Raw genomic sequence first — 19,231 nt, 5'->3', positions numbered from 1 at the left:
TTTTGTTATGCTGGAGTTTTCCCGTCTGTGTAAAACTAACCTTCTTATCCTATAGAATGTGCTTTGTATCATGCCAGAGAGCAGATGTCTATAATCTCATGCACAGAGAATTTACATAACATCAGAATTAGCAAGAAGTAAGTGGGGAGGGGGAACCTGAATGGAAACAAGTGAAAGACTGATGTGGCTGTGTTCCACACAGTACGTTCAGCAGCTGCATCGCTGCTCTGGAACAAAGGGCAATATAATTATTGTTGTTTTACTTCCATTTCCTAGCAGCAAAGCAAAAGCTGAATGAAAGTGGTTATTTTTGCAGGAGAGAGCTGGCTCAAGCGTGTACATGAGGTCCCGCAGGGAAATCTCTGAGGAGACCATTTCTTAGCACTGAACAGCTCACACACCCAGTAAAAAATATATCAGTAAAATTCACCGGTAACACTTTGTTATTGCAGAGCTGACTCAAGGGTTCTCAGATGCCCCGAGGATAAGACTCAGCCACACCTGCTGGGTTAGGGCAGGACTTGGCTGCTCTCGCTGTCTGCAAGGAGCGATAATTGCTGGGGGGGGGCATCTACTGCTTTCCACACAGCTGCCCCACACACAGGCTCCCAGCCTTTCTTGGGAGCAACAGCCCGGCCTTCCAGGGCACTAGGAAAGGTAAAACATGCACACAGCATTCCTGGTTTTGCTGATGATCAGCATCCCCCCTGACTTGTAGAGCTGCCACCAGCATCTCCCTTGTGCCAGAAGGAGAGCTGCCACCCAGGGCGAGGCAGCAAGGAAGGGGGTGCCTGCAACAGGAAAAGAGCAGTGTGTGCTTCCCAGCATATGAGAGCTCCGGGTGGCCCCAGCCTGCAGTGACTCTTCCTGACTACCACCTGATGGAAAAGTGTCAATTTCTTGGAGCTCATCCTGAGAGGACTTAAGAGAACTCAAGCTCCCATCGCTGTCACCGAGACATCTGGATAAAAAAAGAGCCCTGTGAGCCTGTCCTTAAAGCTTTAAATGTAGGTAATAAAATCTGGTTTGCTAGCCTCTTCTCCTGTGATCTGGGATTGCTCAGCTATCCTGAGCCAAGAGCAAGCCACTGCATGCAAGCAGAGTGCTGTCTTTCGAGGAGGGACCTTCTCCTTGTCAATGACTGTTCTAATCTCCTAATCCTTTTGATGCAGAAACCCCCCGGGGAGCTGCAGATCCAGCCAGGAACACCGTGGGAGGCTGAGGCTGCTTCCTACTCCCAGGAGAGGTGAGGCTTGTAATGGTCCCTCCCTATAGCCAGGGGTTTCTGAATTCATTTGTGATGCTGTGTTGATTTGCAGTATAGACAGGTGTTCAACCCGTGCACTACTTGCCTCAGTTCGTTGCTTCATCCTTATTTACGATGGCAAGAAAGCTATTCATGCTGTCTCTTTCATTTGCATTTTGGAGGTAGTCTGCTGGCCAAAGTGTCAAACTGGCAACATCGTCTCGTTTGCTTGCAAAAATCGTTATCACTGTGGGTACAGAAAAATAAATTGACAAGAATTAAGTAAGGAAATGTAAACACCAAACTAACTGAGGTGCAGGATGGGCCCTACCAATCTACGTGTAACAGGAAGAGCTAAAGCCAGTGAGGTCTCACCTTACAGTGCTTGGTGCTGTAAGGTGCAAGATGCCTGTTGCAGTACTCTGAAATGCACACAAATGCTATTTAATTGCCAACGCTAGCATCTCAACCACTGACCAGTGGAGAATGGGCAAAACAGCAAGCAGAGACACTGCATTAACGTAGCAAAGGCAAACTTTGATTATTCCAGTCATCTGGTAGCAGTACAAAGTACCATCTTTCACGTGCCCAAGGTATCTCCAAGTCTCGTTCAGCTCTGAGTAATGAGGTAGTTCCTCATCCTTCCACCAACAAAACCGAACTGCAACAGTTCTACTTTCACTCCTGGGAGCGTGTCTTATTACTCACGGCCAGTAACACCACGAAAAACCCACAAAAGACTATGCTTTTTGTCATTAATATGATCTTTAATAAATGGAATAATGCACCATTTTACAGCAAGCCTTTTCTTTTAGACCTAAAGAATAGCCTTTTAAACGTTCTTATCCAATGTCTCTGTATCAATACAATCTCTTTATTTAGGTTTATATATAACAAAGCAATTCTTACAAGTATTCATAGAAAACTCTGTAGTGGCTTTAACAATGTCAGCTTTCATAGTGGCATCCACAGATGATTAAAAAACAAAAATTAGCTTTTATTTCATACTCACACTGTTCCATGAAACACAACTTATACAGCATAGCAAGGGTACTGGGCAGCTTATACAAAAGAAATAGCTGAAAGCAATTATTTATAAATTCATACATGATATTTACTCAATCATTTGAGAGAAAAAAAAAAACAAAAATACCCGTTAACAAAAGGGTTCTGATGAGACTCCGTATTCTAGGGTTTCTCCCCCTCCTCCCCAGAAAAGCTCGCTCAGAAATTAATGCTCTCTTTACCGTCTGTCATAAGGAAAATGTCAGTTTCACATATCCTTATTTCAGCTTCTACAGAAGACCAAACCCTAGAAACTGGCTTTTGCCGTGTTCATTTTCCTCTGCATTTGGGGGAAAAATAATCGACAGCGATTGTAAAGTACGATTCCAGCTTATATAAATGTGAATAGAGCACGCTTTCCTCTAGAGACAAAAAGCAGACAAGAAACATTACAGACAAACCTTTTTAAATACATTTCAACATTGTGAAAGAGAGGAGTCACAAAAATCAGGAAATTCAAAAGCGACCAATGGAAGTCAGCAATAAGATGGACTTGCCCGTCTCTTTGTGTTCCTTTGACCTAAAGACTACAGCAACATCTATTATTTTCTTTCCATTTGAATAAACAAGATGGAAGTCGGGTACTTCATGATACAGTTCTGAAGCACAAAAGAAAAAAAGTGAATCTAGTGCTCTAGAAATAGAAACCTCACACATTTTTGCTGTTTTAAAAGCTAATGAATGAGTTACAATAAGTAACTTTTGGGAGATCTAAAAACCAGTAAATTATAAGGGTAGTTATTTTTGCTTTAAAATAGTTACCAGGCAAGATCTATGGTCCTGACAGATGAAATCCCCCTGTAGAAGCCTGCAAGAGCTTCGAAGAAATCCTTCCTTGCTGTGACAGTAGGGTGTGACCTGAAGTGAGCCCAACCAAACAACCTACGACTTCACACAATTACTGATTAGTAGGGCTTTGAAAACAGCCTGACTACTACACTATAAATTACCATAACTCCAATTAGTTCTTGATTGTTATGCACATATGCAATTAAACTACAGTGAAATAAATAGAATTGGCCATAAAAAGTAATTCCATATTACTAACGCACCGTAACAGCCACTAAATCAGACCTGCACTAAGCCCAGATGAACATCAAAGGGCTTTGGTGTGAATGAGGAATTATCTGAAAGCCTTGCACTGCCCTTCCCACTGGTGTAGTCCCATTTCTCAACAATAACCACAGTTGAACTGGTACTGACCCAGTGTGGAAGCCTGAACCAAGTCACCAGCTAGCAGCCCTCAGAACACCAACAGCCAGGGCCTAGCATTCCACGTTGGCTTTCCCACAGCTAATCCTCTCAAGACTTTTCAAACCAGCACCAGCTCTTCTTTGCTCCTACCTAATGGCAGACACCTCTTTGATTTCAGCAGCATTTGGCTCAGGCACCAGCTTGTTTGCGACATCCGTGTTTGTGATATCTTGACTTTCCCAGGTAAATTTGCGCCTAACAGGACTCCCATTTTGATTCAAAGGAGTCCTAAATCTCTTCTGCAGAAGCAGAAGTTCCACTACCAGTTTCAGTCAGTACAAAAGTTACCTCAGAATGAGAAATCTGATTTCTTACTATTTCACATCAAAACTGAACATAATTAGGGGAAAAGAATAAATTAAAAAAAAGAATTAAAATGGATGCATTTCTACAGCTTGAGTTTTTCTATGACAACATAGAAGCCTAAAATCCAATTGGATTTAATGGCCTAAACCTCCCCCCCAAATTCAAAGGGTTACCACACACTTAACTACAGCAGCTACTGCATAAGAAAGCCTTGTAAAAATTGTAATGGATTAAAAATGTTGAGGTTTTTTTTCTTTTAAGGTTCCTCCTTTCAAGTTGGAAAAGAATCAGTGGCAAAGTGACAAGTATGTCATGGGGGATCTTACATTTCTGGATTATGTCACAGTCTGAGCCCAATTTCATTATAAAGACTTTAAGAATGATATCTGAAAAGGAACATTAGACTTGCTACCAGTGCTACCATCTGATGCTGTAACTCACAGAATTTAATCCTGGAATTTCTGCATGACATACATATGCATCTAAATACATACAGAGTTTAGATAAAAATATATATATTTGGCTCCACTGCAATAGATTTTTCTTCGAAGAAAGGAATAAAGTTGAACAACAATTAGTAAGTACATAAAAAAAAAACAAAAATGAGGTTAATATATTTACCTGGCAAAATGCATAGTGGGAGACCGGAGAGAAAAGTTCAAATAATGCAAATTTATGCAAAATACAAAGTCATCCACTCTATAACCCAACTGTCATAGACTAATCAAACCTATTTCAATCTTCTTTAGTAAGCTGCTCCAAATTTCATACACATTAGGTCATGCATATACTGCTGTATTAGGTAATTATTATTATTATGACTGAAAAAAACCTCATTTTCAGCACTGAGAATTTTATCATTTTCATATAAGTAAAAATTACAGCATGATACAATTCTTCCCATATTAACTGCAACGTGAATTAAAAGAAAAAAAAATATCCTTAATTAGGCTGGAACTTTCCATTATTACGTCTCAATGGCAGAATGGCTACGATCTTTTGAATATCTTTTAATGGAAGGAAATTATCACCTCAATGTTGACTCAGTAATATTATATTAGTGGACTTCTGTTGCTGTTTTGAACCCCTACGAATATTTCAGGGATATCACAAAAGCAAAATACAGGATGACTGAATACTGAAATTATGGTATATACTCGTACACTGTATCTGTATTTTCTACATAGCAATTCATTATTGTTAAGTTTTGCCCAATAATCCATTCCATACAAATACAGAACATCCTTATTTTCCTTACTGAGGCAAGCAAAATTAATAAATTATTTTTAAGAGAGTTGACAGATGGGAAGATACATACTTTATAAGCAGATTTATAAGGGTTTTTGTTTGTTTGTTTGTTTTTCCAGAAACCTGACAGCATCCACCTTGTATTGCTTTTTGCACCCTGTACTGAAAAAAAAATCGACCTTGATTGCCTATGGAAATGAGGTTATTTTCTAAATGGAAACAAGACTGACATGAATGATGGTAAGAAAGCACAATATAGAAAAAATGTTCTTAGTTTCAGAGAATATTCTAAAGATGATGATATTAACTGGTCTTCTTTTAAATCGAGAATTTCTTTTGTCTTTTAGCTGTGCAATTTAAATGCATCTCAGAGTTACAAAAAAGACATGGTTACTGTTCAGCACACGAAACTATCAAGCTTTATAAGCAAAGTCAGGGAAATGTTTCAGATAGCTTTACTTGCAAATTTCCAATTTAGAAGAGAATACAATTGACTATGCTTGCATGTCTGCTCAAATGGTTAGAATTCACATTCTAAAAACCATGTGATGTTGGTGAGGAAACGTAGGAAACAGAAAAAGAGACATTGCATTAACCTAACTAACTCATTTAACTTCTACTAGCATGTCATTTTTTTAAAAAACCAATAAGCTTTTGGATTTTGGTTATATACACAAACATCACGAATGTTTGCTGTAATATTTTACTTGAATTATACATTATAAATTACCATAGCAAATATTCTACTGTTGCCTATTCGACAGTGGCACAACTCGTAGGTATTTACACTATCATTCTTTTTTTTCATTTTTTCTACTTGTCTGCAATATACACAAGATGTTGATAGAATATTATCAACTTTCATCATTATCCTAAAACAAACAAACAAAGAGAACCATTCGTGTCCCTTGATCGCAGTACATTTACCACCTATCCACGTGTCTGATCCGTAGAATTCTCTCCTACATGTATTTTATTTGGTTAAGGATGATTCCCCAGGACATGAGATGAAATTCAATATCATTTAATTTACAGAGAAAGTATTCTGCGGAGACTGGATTATGCACTGTGAGTAAAAAATAAAAATAAAATAGGACATTAATAAAATAAGCAGTAAAAACAAACTATTAATCTGATCTCATCTAGCTGTGCAGAATTACAATATTTTGTTGTGCACTTGTTTGTTTTGACTGACCTTTACAAATAAATACTTCTTCTCTATGTAATCTATAGGATATTTTGTGATAAAGTACACATTTCTGTTGTGCTACAAATTATATTTATCCATGGTAGGTTACAAATCCAATACCTTTTACTAAATAAAGTTCATCCCCAAAAGGTTTTCCAGGAAGTGATAAAAAAAAATAAAGGAAATGAAATTTTTATGCACGCTTAAAAAATGTTCAACAAAAGCTGCACAAGAATCTTCATCTGGTATCAAAATTATTGTGATTGCAGTAAGCATAACAGAAGTTGGGTTTCTTACAAAGAAAGACTAGAATATCGCAGCTAATCTGTCTTAGCAGAAAGAACTTGTCAGAGCAAATAACTTTTCTTTCCCCAGAGTCTGTCAAGTTCGGTAAGTGTCCTAAATACAGTTTTCAGCCCATATTCTGAAATGCTGATGGATGATACATGTAAGGCAAACCAGAAAGCCATTGGAAAATGAGTGAAGAGTTTTCAATATGCATGATAGAGCAATCATCACAAGACAACATACTGTACATCAAATGTAGACTTGAAGAAGTCCAAAAGAGATGAAAAACGTGGCCAACATTATGAACAGAATGCCAAAAATTCTGATTGAGGTCTTGAAGCCCAGCTGAGCAACTGGCAGGTTTTCAACATCTGGGATGCAAGATTGTAGCAGATGGGAAGCTGGGAAGTGAATTAAAAGTAAAACCAGAGAAAGGCTGTATTTTCTGAAGAGGGAAATATAGCTATGTATTTAGACATCAGGATAACAGAACTGCACCTCAGAGTTATTATTTAAGCTGGTGCTTAAAGAGCACAGGGAGCTGAAACTATACCTCATAGCTTATATTTCTACAACTACACTGAATCAAAAATTTGGATTTAGAGTTATCTCTTGGAGATACCTACAAGAATCTAAGAAACATTTAGTAAGCATTGAAGGAGAAAATCATAAAGCACAAGCAAGGGTTTGAGAAATAGCAAGAATCAGATGTAGCAAGGTATATATTATACCAGTTGTATCAGATGTACAAAACAGAGTTGGCAACTTTACCTCATGGGAAAAAATAAAGCAATAGTAAGGAAACAAACAAGCTTGAGAGCACAGAGCATCTGTTTCTGACTGCCAGAAGAAGACAGGTTGGGGGAGGCAAGTGTCTGCTGCCAGTATCCTACCATAGGAGTTTGGCAGGACAGCTGCATAGAATTTATTTTATTTTTTGAACATTACCAGTTTTTCGAGGTAAAACTTGACCTCATTACCAACGACTGACGTGTTACACACACACACACACACACACACAAATATATATATTTAATTTAAATAGTTTTTACTGAAGTGTTTTCCATCAGAGTACTTCTCAAGTGGATGGATAATTCTTAAGTGAAAGGAAGGCCTGACCAGTAAGGAAATTGGTTTGCTTTCAGTAGACAGTAAAAATGATTATTCTAAAGAAAAGTAAGATCTATATAAGATGGTGAAAAGAATAATCTCAGTACATATTAGATTCACATTCACTGACAGCTAAAATCAACGTGTGGAGTGTTACATACAAACTGAAAGAAGGGTTTAACCAGGAAAAAACCAACCTTCCCCCCCCCAATACTCATACCCATGAACTTTAAAAGCATGCAGTAGATTTTACCAAGATGAATGAAGGGCTTTGAAAACCTGAGGGGAGGAAGAGTTTCAGCTCAGCAACAACAACCAGTCAGGATGCACCTACCTGTGTAGGTCATCAGGCTGATTTTACCCAGACTGTCTGGGAGGTGTTCAGTCAGGAAAGATTTGTGCCAAATAAGGTTCATACTTTTTCCTCTTTGTTAACAAAATATGTTTGCAACCTATCTTCACTAGAGCTCTTAAGTATGACAGTCACTTAGATTTCTGTTTGAGTTGTATTTTTCAACGTACACTATTAGTGATCTAAGCAAGATTTTACATAAATACAAAGGGTGAAACTGCACACAAAATAAAGTACAAAAATGGCTGACATCGTTTCCTTACATTTGTTCAACAACTGGTTACTCAGAACTTGACAGGCTGGCATCTACCACCATTAAGGAAACTCACTTCAGTTGAGAAGGATCAAAGGAAAGGTACTGAACTCAATTTTGGTTCCTTTTAAAAAGCCCTTTCAAGCTGGGGAAAGTTCATACATTGTCACCTCAGAGCACGATGTGATATGGGCAGCAGCTTCAAACTGGCTACGATGTGCAAAGTTCATTGTCACAACTGGCTGACTGCTCAACTGTCAGGGAAAACATAACAAAGACAAAAACAGGAACATGTGGCAGTTTTAGAAACACTTTTCAATAAAGCATACTGTGAACTATAGACTATTGCACGTTTCAACATGACACAAGAAAAATGGAGGGGCAAAAGAGAATACACTTTGTAACATAGAAATATACAGACTAGCTTGTGCACAGAAATCAAAACATGGTTACAAGACACCACCGCAGTCAAACCTGTCTTATAGTCTGCTTATGATCTTAGTGACCTTAAGGAACTGGTCCAAACTGATTATCAGCAATACCTTTTTTTGTTTTTTTAAAAAAATATTTTGAGACCACATTTTTGATACACATATATATATTCCGTGGTCAAAACAGACAGACTTAACTTTAGCGATACTAAATAAAAGTGCAAAAACGTTCAAAAAATAAATCAAAATAAAAAAATATGGAAGCATAAGCTAAAAATTTTCTGCATAGCTGAAATCTATTTAAAGCGAGTCCTTGATAGGGGTTGCTGACAGGAGGAGAAAGCAGTTTTTTAAAATGTCTTCTGTATGTTTCAAATAATGAAAAGGAAAAGAAAAAGGTCATTTGTCGGCTGTTAAAGTATTTCACAGGCAGTTCACTCCTGCGTCCTTAGATACCATTGTGGTGGCAGTGCCTCCTTCTGCAAGGTAAACAGCAGTGCTGGATTTGGAGTGCACTGCCCGGTCACCGCCGTTATTGTTGACCTCGCAGTGCAGCGGCTCAGTGGAGATGACCCATGTCGAAGGACGCCATCGCTTCAGTGAGTAAGGAGTTTTCACACGTTTCTTGATCTTCTCTCCTGAGCCCGATTTGCCGTCCTGTGAGGAGTCACCTACTGAACAACGACAACAACAAGCAGAAAGATAGCATTACAGGAAAGAACAGAATGGACAGCGCAGGATTGTTACACATGCAGAACAGAACAAAAAGCAGAAAATCCTACTAAGTTTAGCAACTGTATGGCAGAGACATGGCAGCGGACAGTGGCTGTCACTAAAACAAGGGGGCAGATTCTGTTCTCTGTCAGAAATTACTTCAGTGAAGTAATTTGTGTTACCTTGAATGCACATTGGCATCAAACAGCAGAATCAGCATTTGATATTTGAGGGGCTTTTGCAATCATAGTATCTTACATTACCTGTAATGGAAGGTACAAAAAAAAAAATGTAGCTACTACAGCACAGCAAAGGCTAAACATTTAAAAGCATAAATAAATCACAGATCCCCTAATCCTACTTGGCCGCGCAAAGCAGTTCTTCACATACAAAACCCCAGGCAAGAGCTCAGGCCTTTGCCAGGAGGCAAATGGTCTATTTTCTCTGTTAGGATCCGAAATCAGGATTTGGGATGTTGCAATGCAGAACTGGAAGAAAACAAAAATTCAGCAGTAGAAATCTGATCTTAACCTTCAAATATTTTGCTTTCCTCTTAACTTTCAATTAAGGAAAGTTACTGCATTAATTTTTTTTTATTTTTATTTTTTACTTCAATAAAATTTCAACTCAAGTTGACAAGTAAAGACAAAAAAATAAGGTTTCCTACTTAAAAGGAAAGCTTAAACATTCATTTGCTGAATATTCAACTATATTTCTTAAAAGATCTATTCTAGCTCATTTATAAACTTTTTCTTTCCAAGCATGCAATGCCTGGCAGCCCAGGTTAATTTGCTAGCATGACAGTCTCTACCTAAACATAGAGGTTTGCAAGTATCGTTTGATGATGACAGAGTATTCAGTATATATCTAGGAAGTCTCTCCAATAGCCCATGGACTCCAAAGAAACTCATTGTATGTACTCAACTATAACTATGACTGCATTCTTACCGTGATGAGGAAATTCTCATTGTAACCTCTTACGTTTTCAGGCTTAAAAATCTAAGGCAGTTTTTCTGAGGGAGTCTACTAAAACCCATTCTCTAACTACTTTGGTTATTTTTTAATATGTATGTAGTGAACCGACAAAGGATTGCTTTAACTGTAGAAGCTCAGATAGCAAGCTAGAGAATGCCTGACTGCCCATCTAGGCTGGACTAATACAGTAATATCAGTTGCTTTAAAAGTTACAAAGTTATAATATAAGTGTATAATAAAAATAATTTTAATCAATGCATCTTAGAGCCAGCTACTCTTATGAATGATGAAAAATAAGGACAAGAAGGCAAAATGTGTCCCTGAAGGAAGGAACAGGAGACATTTCAATAACCTTTGCCACTACTAAGGTAGATGCCTCGCAACAAATAACAAGAGTAGAAATTGCTCCCTTCCCTGTATCAAAGTAGACAGAATAGGACAGATTTTTTCCATGTATGTGGAAAGAAGATAATGACCTAAAACATTCTGGAGCTGATAAGGACCGAACAGAGGAATTTATCGAGAAGACTGAAATAGTTCTGATAGAAATTGAATTCATATGAGATTAGTAGGCACGCTTTGAGGAGTGAAAGGGGACACAGAAGTATTTTCAAGCAGATATACATAGTTGTTCAGCAAAAAAATTCATCAGGGAACCTTGTTCAAGTTCTGCTGGCACTTACACTGCATACTACTGCTATCCAAACTATTTGTGGCGGATAGATCCAGCGAATTAGGCCTCTGTGCTCTTCTAGTCTGAGTCTGCCCAGGATTTCTGGCTACATTCTGGATACTGAGTGTAGCTGTGTCTTGCACTGGACACGGATTACTGTTATTGTTATTAACATTTGTTCGGCCATTATCAAGTTGTCGCTCTCTCCTGTCTACTAGGCGGTCCAGAACACCTTCATCATGGCCAACCTGCTGCTCCCGCCTCAACAATGGTTCATGCTCATCAGGGCTTGAATTAATATTCAGTCGACTATCCTCTCCACTGAACTGGTTCTGAAGCATTTCCTGGGCCCTCTGTGCTACTGAACTGGCTGTCTGACCAGACGGCACTGCCCCATTGGCATACTGGGTTGTGCCAGCATGAGAGTTTATGCTGTGGGTTCTACCAGCCACTCCATTCATGGTAACGGTCACCACATGAGGTTCTGCAGCATTGATAGTGTTCATCTTGGCAACACCTGTTTCAACTTGCTTCAAGTTTGATTTGTGCTTGCCACCAAATTTTAACCGTGGCTCCTTCGTTGAATTTTTGGTGTTTAGAGGAAGGCTAGTAGGCCTCTTCGGAAGGTTCTGTTGCTTGGGTAAAGGATAGACCTGAGCAGATGGGACATCTGGAATCAAACATGCTTGACCGTTACTAGCTTGTGTGAAATCCTGTTGTCCTGTCACCTCTACTGCAAGTTTTATCAACGGATAAAGCAAGCTGGAACTAGTGCTGCTGAGTGGATCTGGTCCACTAAACTGCTTGAGCGAATGTTCCATCAGATTCTCATCAGAACTTTCTTTCAGATTCTTATCTACTTCTTTTGGATCCAGTTTATTTGTCTCTAAATCCTCCTCTGTTAGCTGCAGACAAACTGGCGTGGGCCCACCTGGCTGCATGACATTTGTAGTATGTAAGTTTGTTTCATCTGAATAAGGTATTTCAGATATGGTGGTCATGCCAGTGCTAGGAGTGAGGCCAGTTGTATTGGTGGTAGTAGTATTGGTGGACAAACTGGTGACACTTGTCTCAGGACTAGGGATGCGAGCTTGTGCTTGTTGCCGCTCATAGTTAATGGAGTTTCTATTCTTTTCCCCTGAAGTCAGCGGCGTAGTGGACATCGAATGTTCAGACGAAATGTTCTTCACTATGCTGTCAGTGTGGTGGATTGAATCTTCAATGTAGGAAGAAGAAGAATAATCTGGATACGGCCTTATTTTTGACACTCGTCTATGATGTGACAAGTTCCTTTAAGAAAAAAAAATCAGTGATATTAAGATCATATATGTAAATATTGCCACATATTATAAAGTCTCTAATTTAAGAGAGCTGAATGTCTATTTCTTTTCATGCATAAACTAAGGACAGATACAATAAAAAAACTGAGATCCTCTTTGAAAAATCCTGGGAAGCAGAACATCATTTTACTAGGACAGCAGTTTTGACACAAATATTATTAACACAAGTAAATCACATAACAGCAATTTTCTCCTATTTGTCCAATACTTGTATTTGTACAGTTCATTGCTAAGGCACTGCTCTAGTTGCAGAGAAGTGATGCTGAAGAAGGGAAACAAGAAGTATACTCAAGAGTATAGGATGCAGAAAATGATGCTAGGAAAGAGTCAGAAGCTCCTAAACCATGAAAAATGTATAATTTTAACAATTTAGGTGTTCCATGCTTTAAACAGAAATATTTCATGAGAAACCCTGCTAACACTACCCTTCTCTCAAATCCAGATCTCTGGTGTGTAATATTTTAGCACTAATGTCAGTTCTGCAAATTCTCATTCTTGCATCATTTATAACAGGAGAAGAGATGCACTCATCATCTCTCTCACTGGGCCAGAATAACAATGACTTTAACAAGTACTCTGTAGTTCTTAAACTGAATAGCTATAAATTCGAGTCTTGGTGATTTCCTGAACTCTTACTGTCTGAACGCTCATAGCTTATAGCAGAATATTTTAAACAGAAGTTCAATGCATCACTTAGAGAAGAGTCTTTAAACACAATTCATAGTCACTTTATGTCTTTTTAAGCTTGTTTGGATAGTTTGTCTAAACTCAGCTTAACGGGCCTCACTGTGATAAAAACAGTTGTTTACATACAAGGTGTCTGAATTCCGGCGACTGTAAGAATCCAATGCCATTAAAATGTTTATTTTGTGGATTCATGCAATAAAAACAATCAAGATCATACACAAAACCCATATGCAGACTAGCCCCCATAACATGTTTAAACATTACGCAGAAACGTTAAGTGAATGGTGTGTTCTAGCTTCCTAGAGTGAGCTAAGCATTGGACATTCATTGCTGACTAAAATCAATTTTTTCTCTTCTTACCGCTCATTCTGCATGGCAGTTGACATTGGATTGACTGTTGGACTAACTGATTTATTTCTCTCCCAAATCATCATGAGTTCTGCCATTCTCTCCTCAGCACATTGGGCAGTTAATCGAGCTTCAGCATCTTGATCCCAGCAGTCTTCGATTGTTTCTTTAAGTGATCTCACAGCCTGCCGTGAGACAGACAAACAAAACCACTTTTTCTTACATTATTTTCCCTTTATATTGTGCTTCTAATTCACTGTTCTATGACAGCATTCTGCATGGATGAAAATAATCACAAGTTGATGAGAAAAAGAAATGGAAGACACACAACACGATTTCGCTCCATGGTAGTTTATGCTAGTAACAACAGCGGTGCAGGACTAATATTATCATACCTCATACGCACAAACTGGGAAGATAATTATTTAGGAAAAATTAGAGTTCTTCATGCAACCTTCAGCCTGCCCTTGCTTATGTACATATGCTCATTCTCCCTGCTTTATGAAAGTCACATAAAAGGATTTGGTGGTGGCTCTGGAAACACCATAGTTGGCGTCCTCACAATTCAGCTAATGGTCCCTGCTTTGCTGCCCTGCACTGTATGCAATTGACACAGCCTTGCCCAGTTCATCAGGCTTTTCTTCTTCTGTCCACTAATGTAACATTCAAATACCTCATAAATATCAATGAATTTGGCTGCACTATGGGAGGAGATTACTGCTGCCCTTGTTTAACAGACAGAGAAATGGAAACAGACACACTTCCCTGGGATCACACTGTGGGGTGAATGGGGCAGTCAGGATTAGAGCTCAAGACCATCAAATCATGCTGCCTTATGGTCAAAGACCTGGAGACAACTGAAATTACGAGCACTGAACATTTCTGCTCCTACAGCATCCTGAGCACAGAAAACAGGCAGACGCTTATGGGCCCCTGCTGCCCAATGACAGCCCACCGTTTGCCAGGATGTCTCACATCTCGGCTCAGCTTTAATCTCTCCAGCACCAGTGACTGTTAACAGCCCCAGCTGGGCACTGAAGCATTCAGTAGGGCCTGCTGATTGTTTCTGTGCCAGAACTGCCTTGTTCGCTTCTGGCAGGAAAAGCCAGGAGTAGCTCTGCCTGTTAGTGAAGAGCTCCTCGCCCACAGAGCAGGCTTCTGGCATCACTTGCATCTGGCAAGTCACTGCTGCTCAGTGATGCAGCTACGGCTGCACAGGTGGGGATGAGCTCCCACACAAGGAAATCTTCTAACTCCCTTCCCACAATCAATCAGAGAGGCTAAGCAGTTAAACCACTTGCAGCTGAGGGATGCAAGTCTGAAAACACCATCAGGGACAATGTCAGCATGGAATACTTGATACGTTTTCTCTACCAAAATAAAAGGCTTCATTCAGTTTTTAGTATTTCAGTTAGTTGCAATCTAGTTGCATCTTTAAGTCAGTGGACACCCTCATCTCCTATCTTGCTCCTATTTAAAGCTCTTCTCTGCAGGTTTCACCAGCTGTAAATGTAATCATTATTAAATTTACTGGTCTCTCCTCCAGCAAATCTTTTTCTTTCAGTGTTTAAAGGATACTGAAAGGAACACAGTGATGACAGTATAGATAGTTAACAAGACTGAAGTTCTAAAGCTTCACATTTATCATAATAATGCATTTTCTATTTATTTCAGGTTCAAAGGAATCTACTTCAACATTCACCATTGAGAAAAAAAAGGTGAAAGATAGCAAGTTGCATTATTTTTATTTTACTAATATCCTTCTGTCTCGACCTTTGAAATCAAGCATAGTCCCTGGTTTGGGCTTGGCAAGTGAAACAGAAATGCTGGTAACATTCCAACTCAGTTTATCACCCTGACATTATTTTATGCACATCATCTGCTCAGATTGTTGATTCATACTGTGAAAAACAATACCACTAATCAAGGTCTATATCATAAAAAGTGTTCAAGAAGCAGACTGAGACTGCATAAGTAATCATAAAATGGGGATTCCACATCTTTAGAATGCCTTAATTATGCGACCTAAACAATTTGGTTTTTAATTGTATTTCTAAAAGGAAAAGAGTACATAGATATCTCTAATAAATCAATACGCCTGAAAGTGTTTTAATCTAACATGTCAGCATACCTTAAAATAATGGAGAGAAGCTTTTTATCTCCTATGTAAGACACAGGAGGTAAGGACCTGGGTCCAGGGTGAGATTATTTTTCTAAGACATCTCTTCTAGAGTGCTTACTGAGATGTTATCCTAGACTAGCATAGGGTGGAACGCGTTTTTTAATACCTATTAGAGAACTACAGGTTACTGTTTTTTATTTCTTCTCTTGTAAAGTGATGATATACATCCATCCTTAAGGCTGAACATTATTTTATTATTATTTTGGATTGTTGAAAAAATGTTAGTGACACCACAAAGAATGTATTAAACAGTTTACATATGGGGATCGTAATACTAGGTCAGTGTCTACTAATACTGGAGTCTATCAATTTATAAGAACACAACTGGCATTTAAAATGGTAGCCTGCAAAACAAAACAAACCTTTAATTGCTTGTTTGAACTGTCTTCAAAACGAGCTGTCGAGCTCAGGTTCTTCCAACACCACATTTGCCAACATGGCTGTAGTTAAAACAGTCGCTGCTTGATTTCCTATACAGTTTGGGTGTGGATTTTTATTTTTCAGCTTTTGTTAAGACTGGCTCAAACTGTGCAGTAAGAGAAGTTCTCTATGAAGCTCCCAACTCAGTTACAACATGTTTTATAGCACTGTTAATACCAGAGGCTATGCTCCTCTCTGAAAATGGTTTCATACATATTTACAAGTACCAGCAGAGATGAGGCCTTAGGCTCCCCATTATCTGCACAGTAGCTACATACTTATCAACTAGCAAAGTCTCTGAAGATTAAAAGGCATCATTTCAGAAAGTGAATTCCTAAAACTATCTTTTTAGATGAGTCAAATATGTGAATTTCCATGCTTGCTTAAATACGCCATCATGTTACCAGGTGGAACCCAGAGACTGTCGACATTTCACTGTGCTTGTTATAAAAGAAACAACCCCCACCACGCTAAGGGGAGTCGCATTACCTCACCTTTGCTGCAGATGAAAGCAAGCACACAGACTCTTACCAGAGTTCAGCTGACTTGCAGTAACTTGTCAGCCTGCAGCAGCAAGCAAGGCTCTAAGCCATAGCATTACTAATTCAAAACAACAAACAGCATTACTCTGCTTTTACTTTTGCAAATAAAAACTGTAGATCAAATGAAGCCACATAAATTTCTGAGCGTAGTTATAATTGCTATAAACTGTAGCCACTACAAATTCTGAGGACTATACTTCTTCAGAAACAGTTTATTAAAAATGCTCGTGAAACTTCAGTATTGGAGGATTACATTTTGCCTACTATCTAAATGCATTACTAGTCTGTTAGATTTCAAAAGGCATAAAATATTTCTCATCCAGCATCCAGAGAATATGTGGGCATTTGATCCAAATATAAAAATTGCTTTTAAGAAATGATACCACTTTATAGCTGGCTTGATTGTTTCTTAGTACTTATTCTATCTCACCAAGCTGTTCTCTTTCCATGCTTCTGGGAATTTTGGTCTTTGTTTTTCCCTGGACACCAAGACTTGCATATCTTCAAAAGTGGGATGGTTTCCGACTTCTGTCTGGAAAGCCATCTGGTACTCTGGCACAGATTCCCCTGTTAGCAAAAGAGAGAATGAACAAAGTCACAGACTGGGGGGGTGGGGGGGGAAGGCAGGGCAAGGGCTTTCAAGTGATGAAAGGCAGCATCAGAGTTGTTGCCTATCAAGATATTCTGACTCCACCCTCAAACCTACGCTCTTCCGCTTCCCTCCCTGTCCCCAGAAATGCTGAATTAACTACAAATGAATTAAGTCTTGTTTGAAAAGCTCTCAAAACATCTTCAAATTTTATTGACTGAGGGGCACCTTCAGAATGTCCTGGAGCCTGAGGATGACACCTAATGCCTGTGAAATGTCAACATTAAGCATACTCTGGGAGGAAATCCAAACAGATTACAAGCCCCTGCATGTACAGTGCAACTGCTTAACTACAGAGGGAATACTGCATGTCATATTAACTCTATATGCTATAACTCAGGAAGAAGATGGAGGTCACTATACCTTTTTTTGCATGTTAACAGTTTATTTCCTCCAGTTTTATTTTACAAGATTCATGTTACCTGAATTTTATTTTCAATAGTGACAAGAAAAAGTATGAATGGATAAATAGCACATTAAATTACAGCACTTTTCCATCCACTTGTTCATGAGGAAGGTCTGTAAGATATTTTGGGCACTATATCAGGTCTAAGTACTGAAAGTACTGCCTTTGCCATCAATCCAACTACCAGCGCTCATGAGATCTGGACAATAACAACAGTATTCAAACAGCACTGCCGTGTGGCCTGCAAATTGCTTTAACAGGCAATCTGAAGTCTGTCAGCATGATCCTCGCTGCAGTCACCAACACAGTGTACTGTTAACAATAACCATCTCAAACGCTAGATGGCACCAGCTTAACAGTAAAAAACGAATGATAAATTATTTCCCTTCTTCACTTTAAAAAGCCATGACTAGGAACTAATATTTCTTCTCTGATTGTTTCTTCTAGTTCTTTTAGTTACCTGGGAAGAGGTCTGTACATCGCATAAATATCTCCCAGTAGATGAGGCCTAGTGCATACATATCTACTTGTTTCAAAGCAGATTCACAGTCCCTTAAGTTCACTGCTCCTTCAAGCACTTCTGGGGCCATATAGCGGATTGTACCGACCTGGAAAGGCAAAAATCAAAGCTTTAAATCAAGAAGTAATTTCCAAATTCAATTTTATTGTAAAGGTTTTGAGTTCTTTATCGATTTTTTTTGGTGCATGCATGTTGGGTTTTTTTTTTTTTTTTGGTTTTTAATATATTTCAGTGTTTTCTAGAAGTTAAGATGGAAAATACAATTCTCTTCTAATCAATGCCCTCAGCTGCTACTCTTATCAGCGGCCTAGTCTCACTAAAACCTATATTAGATTAGAGCAGTCATTCATCAGTCCTTACGGGACAGTACTTTGTCAAAGGACTATTGTACATCCCTATTTTTTAAATAATGGTTTCCCCATTCTTTCTTCAGCGAGAGGAGATCTAAAAAAAGCACCTGTGCACTAGATATTACTACTGTAACACTTGCTTTCTAAAGGATGCTGATTAGCACTGTGAAACATTCTGTAAATGAAATGTAAAGACTCACTGTAAAAGCACAGATGACAATTATCCTGAGGCAGCAGGGGGCTTTCAGTCTTTGTTTAAACTATTATTTGAGTAGCCCATATTGAAATGTCTGGCCATTTATGCTTATTAAAAAAATAATAAAAAGCAAGCACTTTCTGAATCATTGCATCATCGAAAACAAAGCTTAAGAACTCAGTTTCCTCTTTCTGCCCGGAAACCATTGTAACCCATTCCTATCAGATGCTTTTCCAGTGTGTTCCTTAAAATCACAGAAGGATGCAAATTCTACAGTCTTCCCTAGCAGTCCCTGACTTCTGCAGATTCAAAAGGTTTCTTCACAACTAGCCTAAACTAACCTACAAAATAATCCCATTACCTTTCTTCCAATCCAAACTGACCACAAACAGTTTGTTCCTTTCTCTTTGTAGCACTTGTTTACATATTTGAAGACTTGCCTCCATCTTTACTTCACTAGACTAAACAACTCTAATTACTTCAATCT

At 38.7% G+C, this 19,231-nt stretch overlaps 1 protein-coding gene across 2 annotated transcripts in view; it reads right to left on the bottom strand.

Annotated features, from left to right (window-relative positions):
* Nucleotides 1-1,992: 1,992 nt before the first annotated feature.
* The window catches only part of BMPR2 (bone morphogenetic protein receptor type 2), a 102,990-nt gene continuing 85,751 nt past the window's right edge, over nt 1,993-19,231 (bottom strand). For both annotated transcript variants that reach the window (XM_015289366.4, NM_001001465.2), the window contains 5 exons: nt 18,139-18,286; nt 17,054-17,190; nt 13,492-13,664; nt 11,115-12,394; nt 1,993-9,416 (listed from right to left, as the gene is read on the bottom strand). In XM_015289366.4, coding sequence (XP_015144852.1) covers nt 9,166-9,416; nt 11,115-12,394; nt 13,492-13,664; nt 17,054-17,190; nt 18,139-18,286 — 1,989 coding nt within the window. In that variant the 3' untranslated portion in view covers nt 1,993-9,165. The remainder of the gene's footprint in view (nt 9,417-11,114; nt 12,395-13,491; nt 13,665-17,053; nt 17,191-18,138; nt 18,287-19,231) is intronic.

Source organism: Gallus gallus, chromosome 7 (assembly GCF_016699485.2).
Source record: "Gallus gallus isolate bGalGal1 chromosome 7, bGalGal1.mat.broiler.GRCg7b, whole genome shotgun sequence".
NCBI lineage: Eukaryota > Metazoa > Chordata > Aves > Galliformes > Phasianidae > Gallus > Gallus gallus.
Note: the sequence above shows the minus strand (reverse complement) of the source record. Positions and strands in the feature narration are given on the sequence as shown.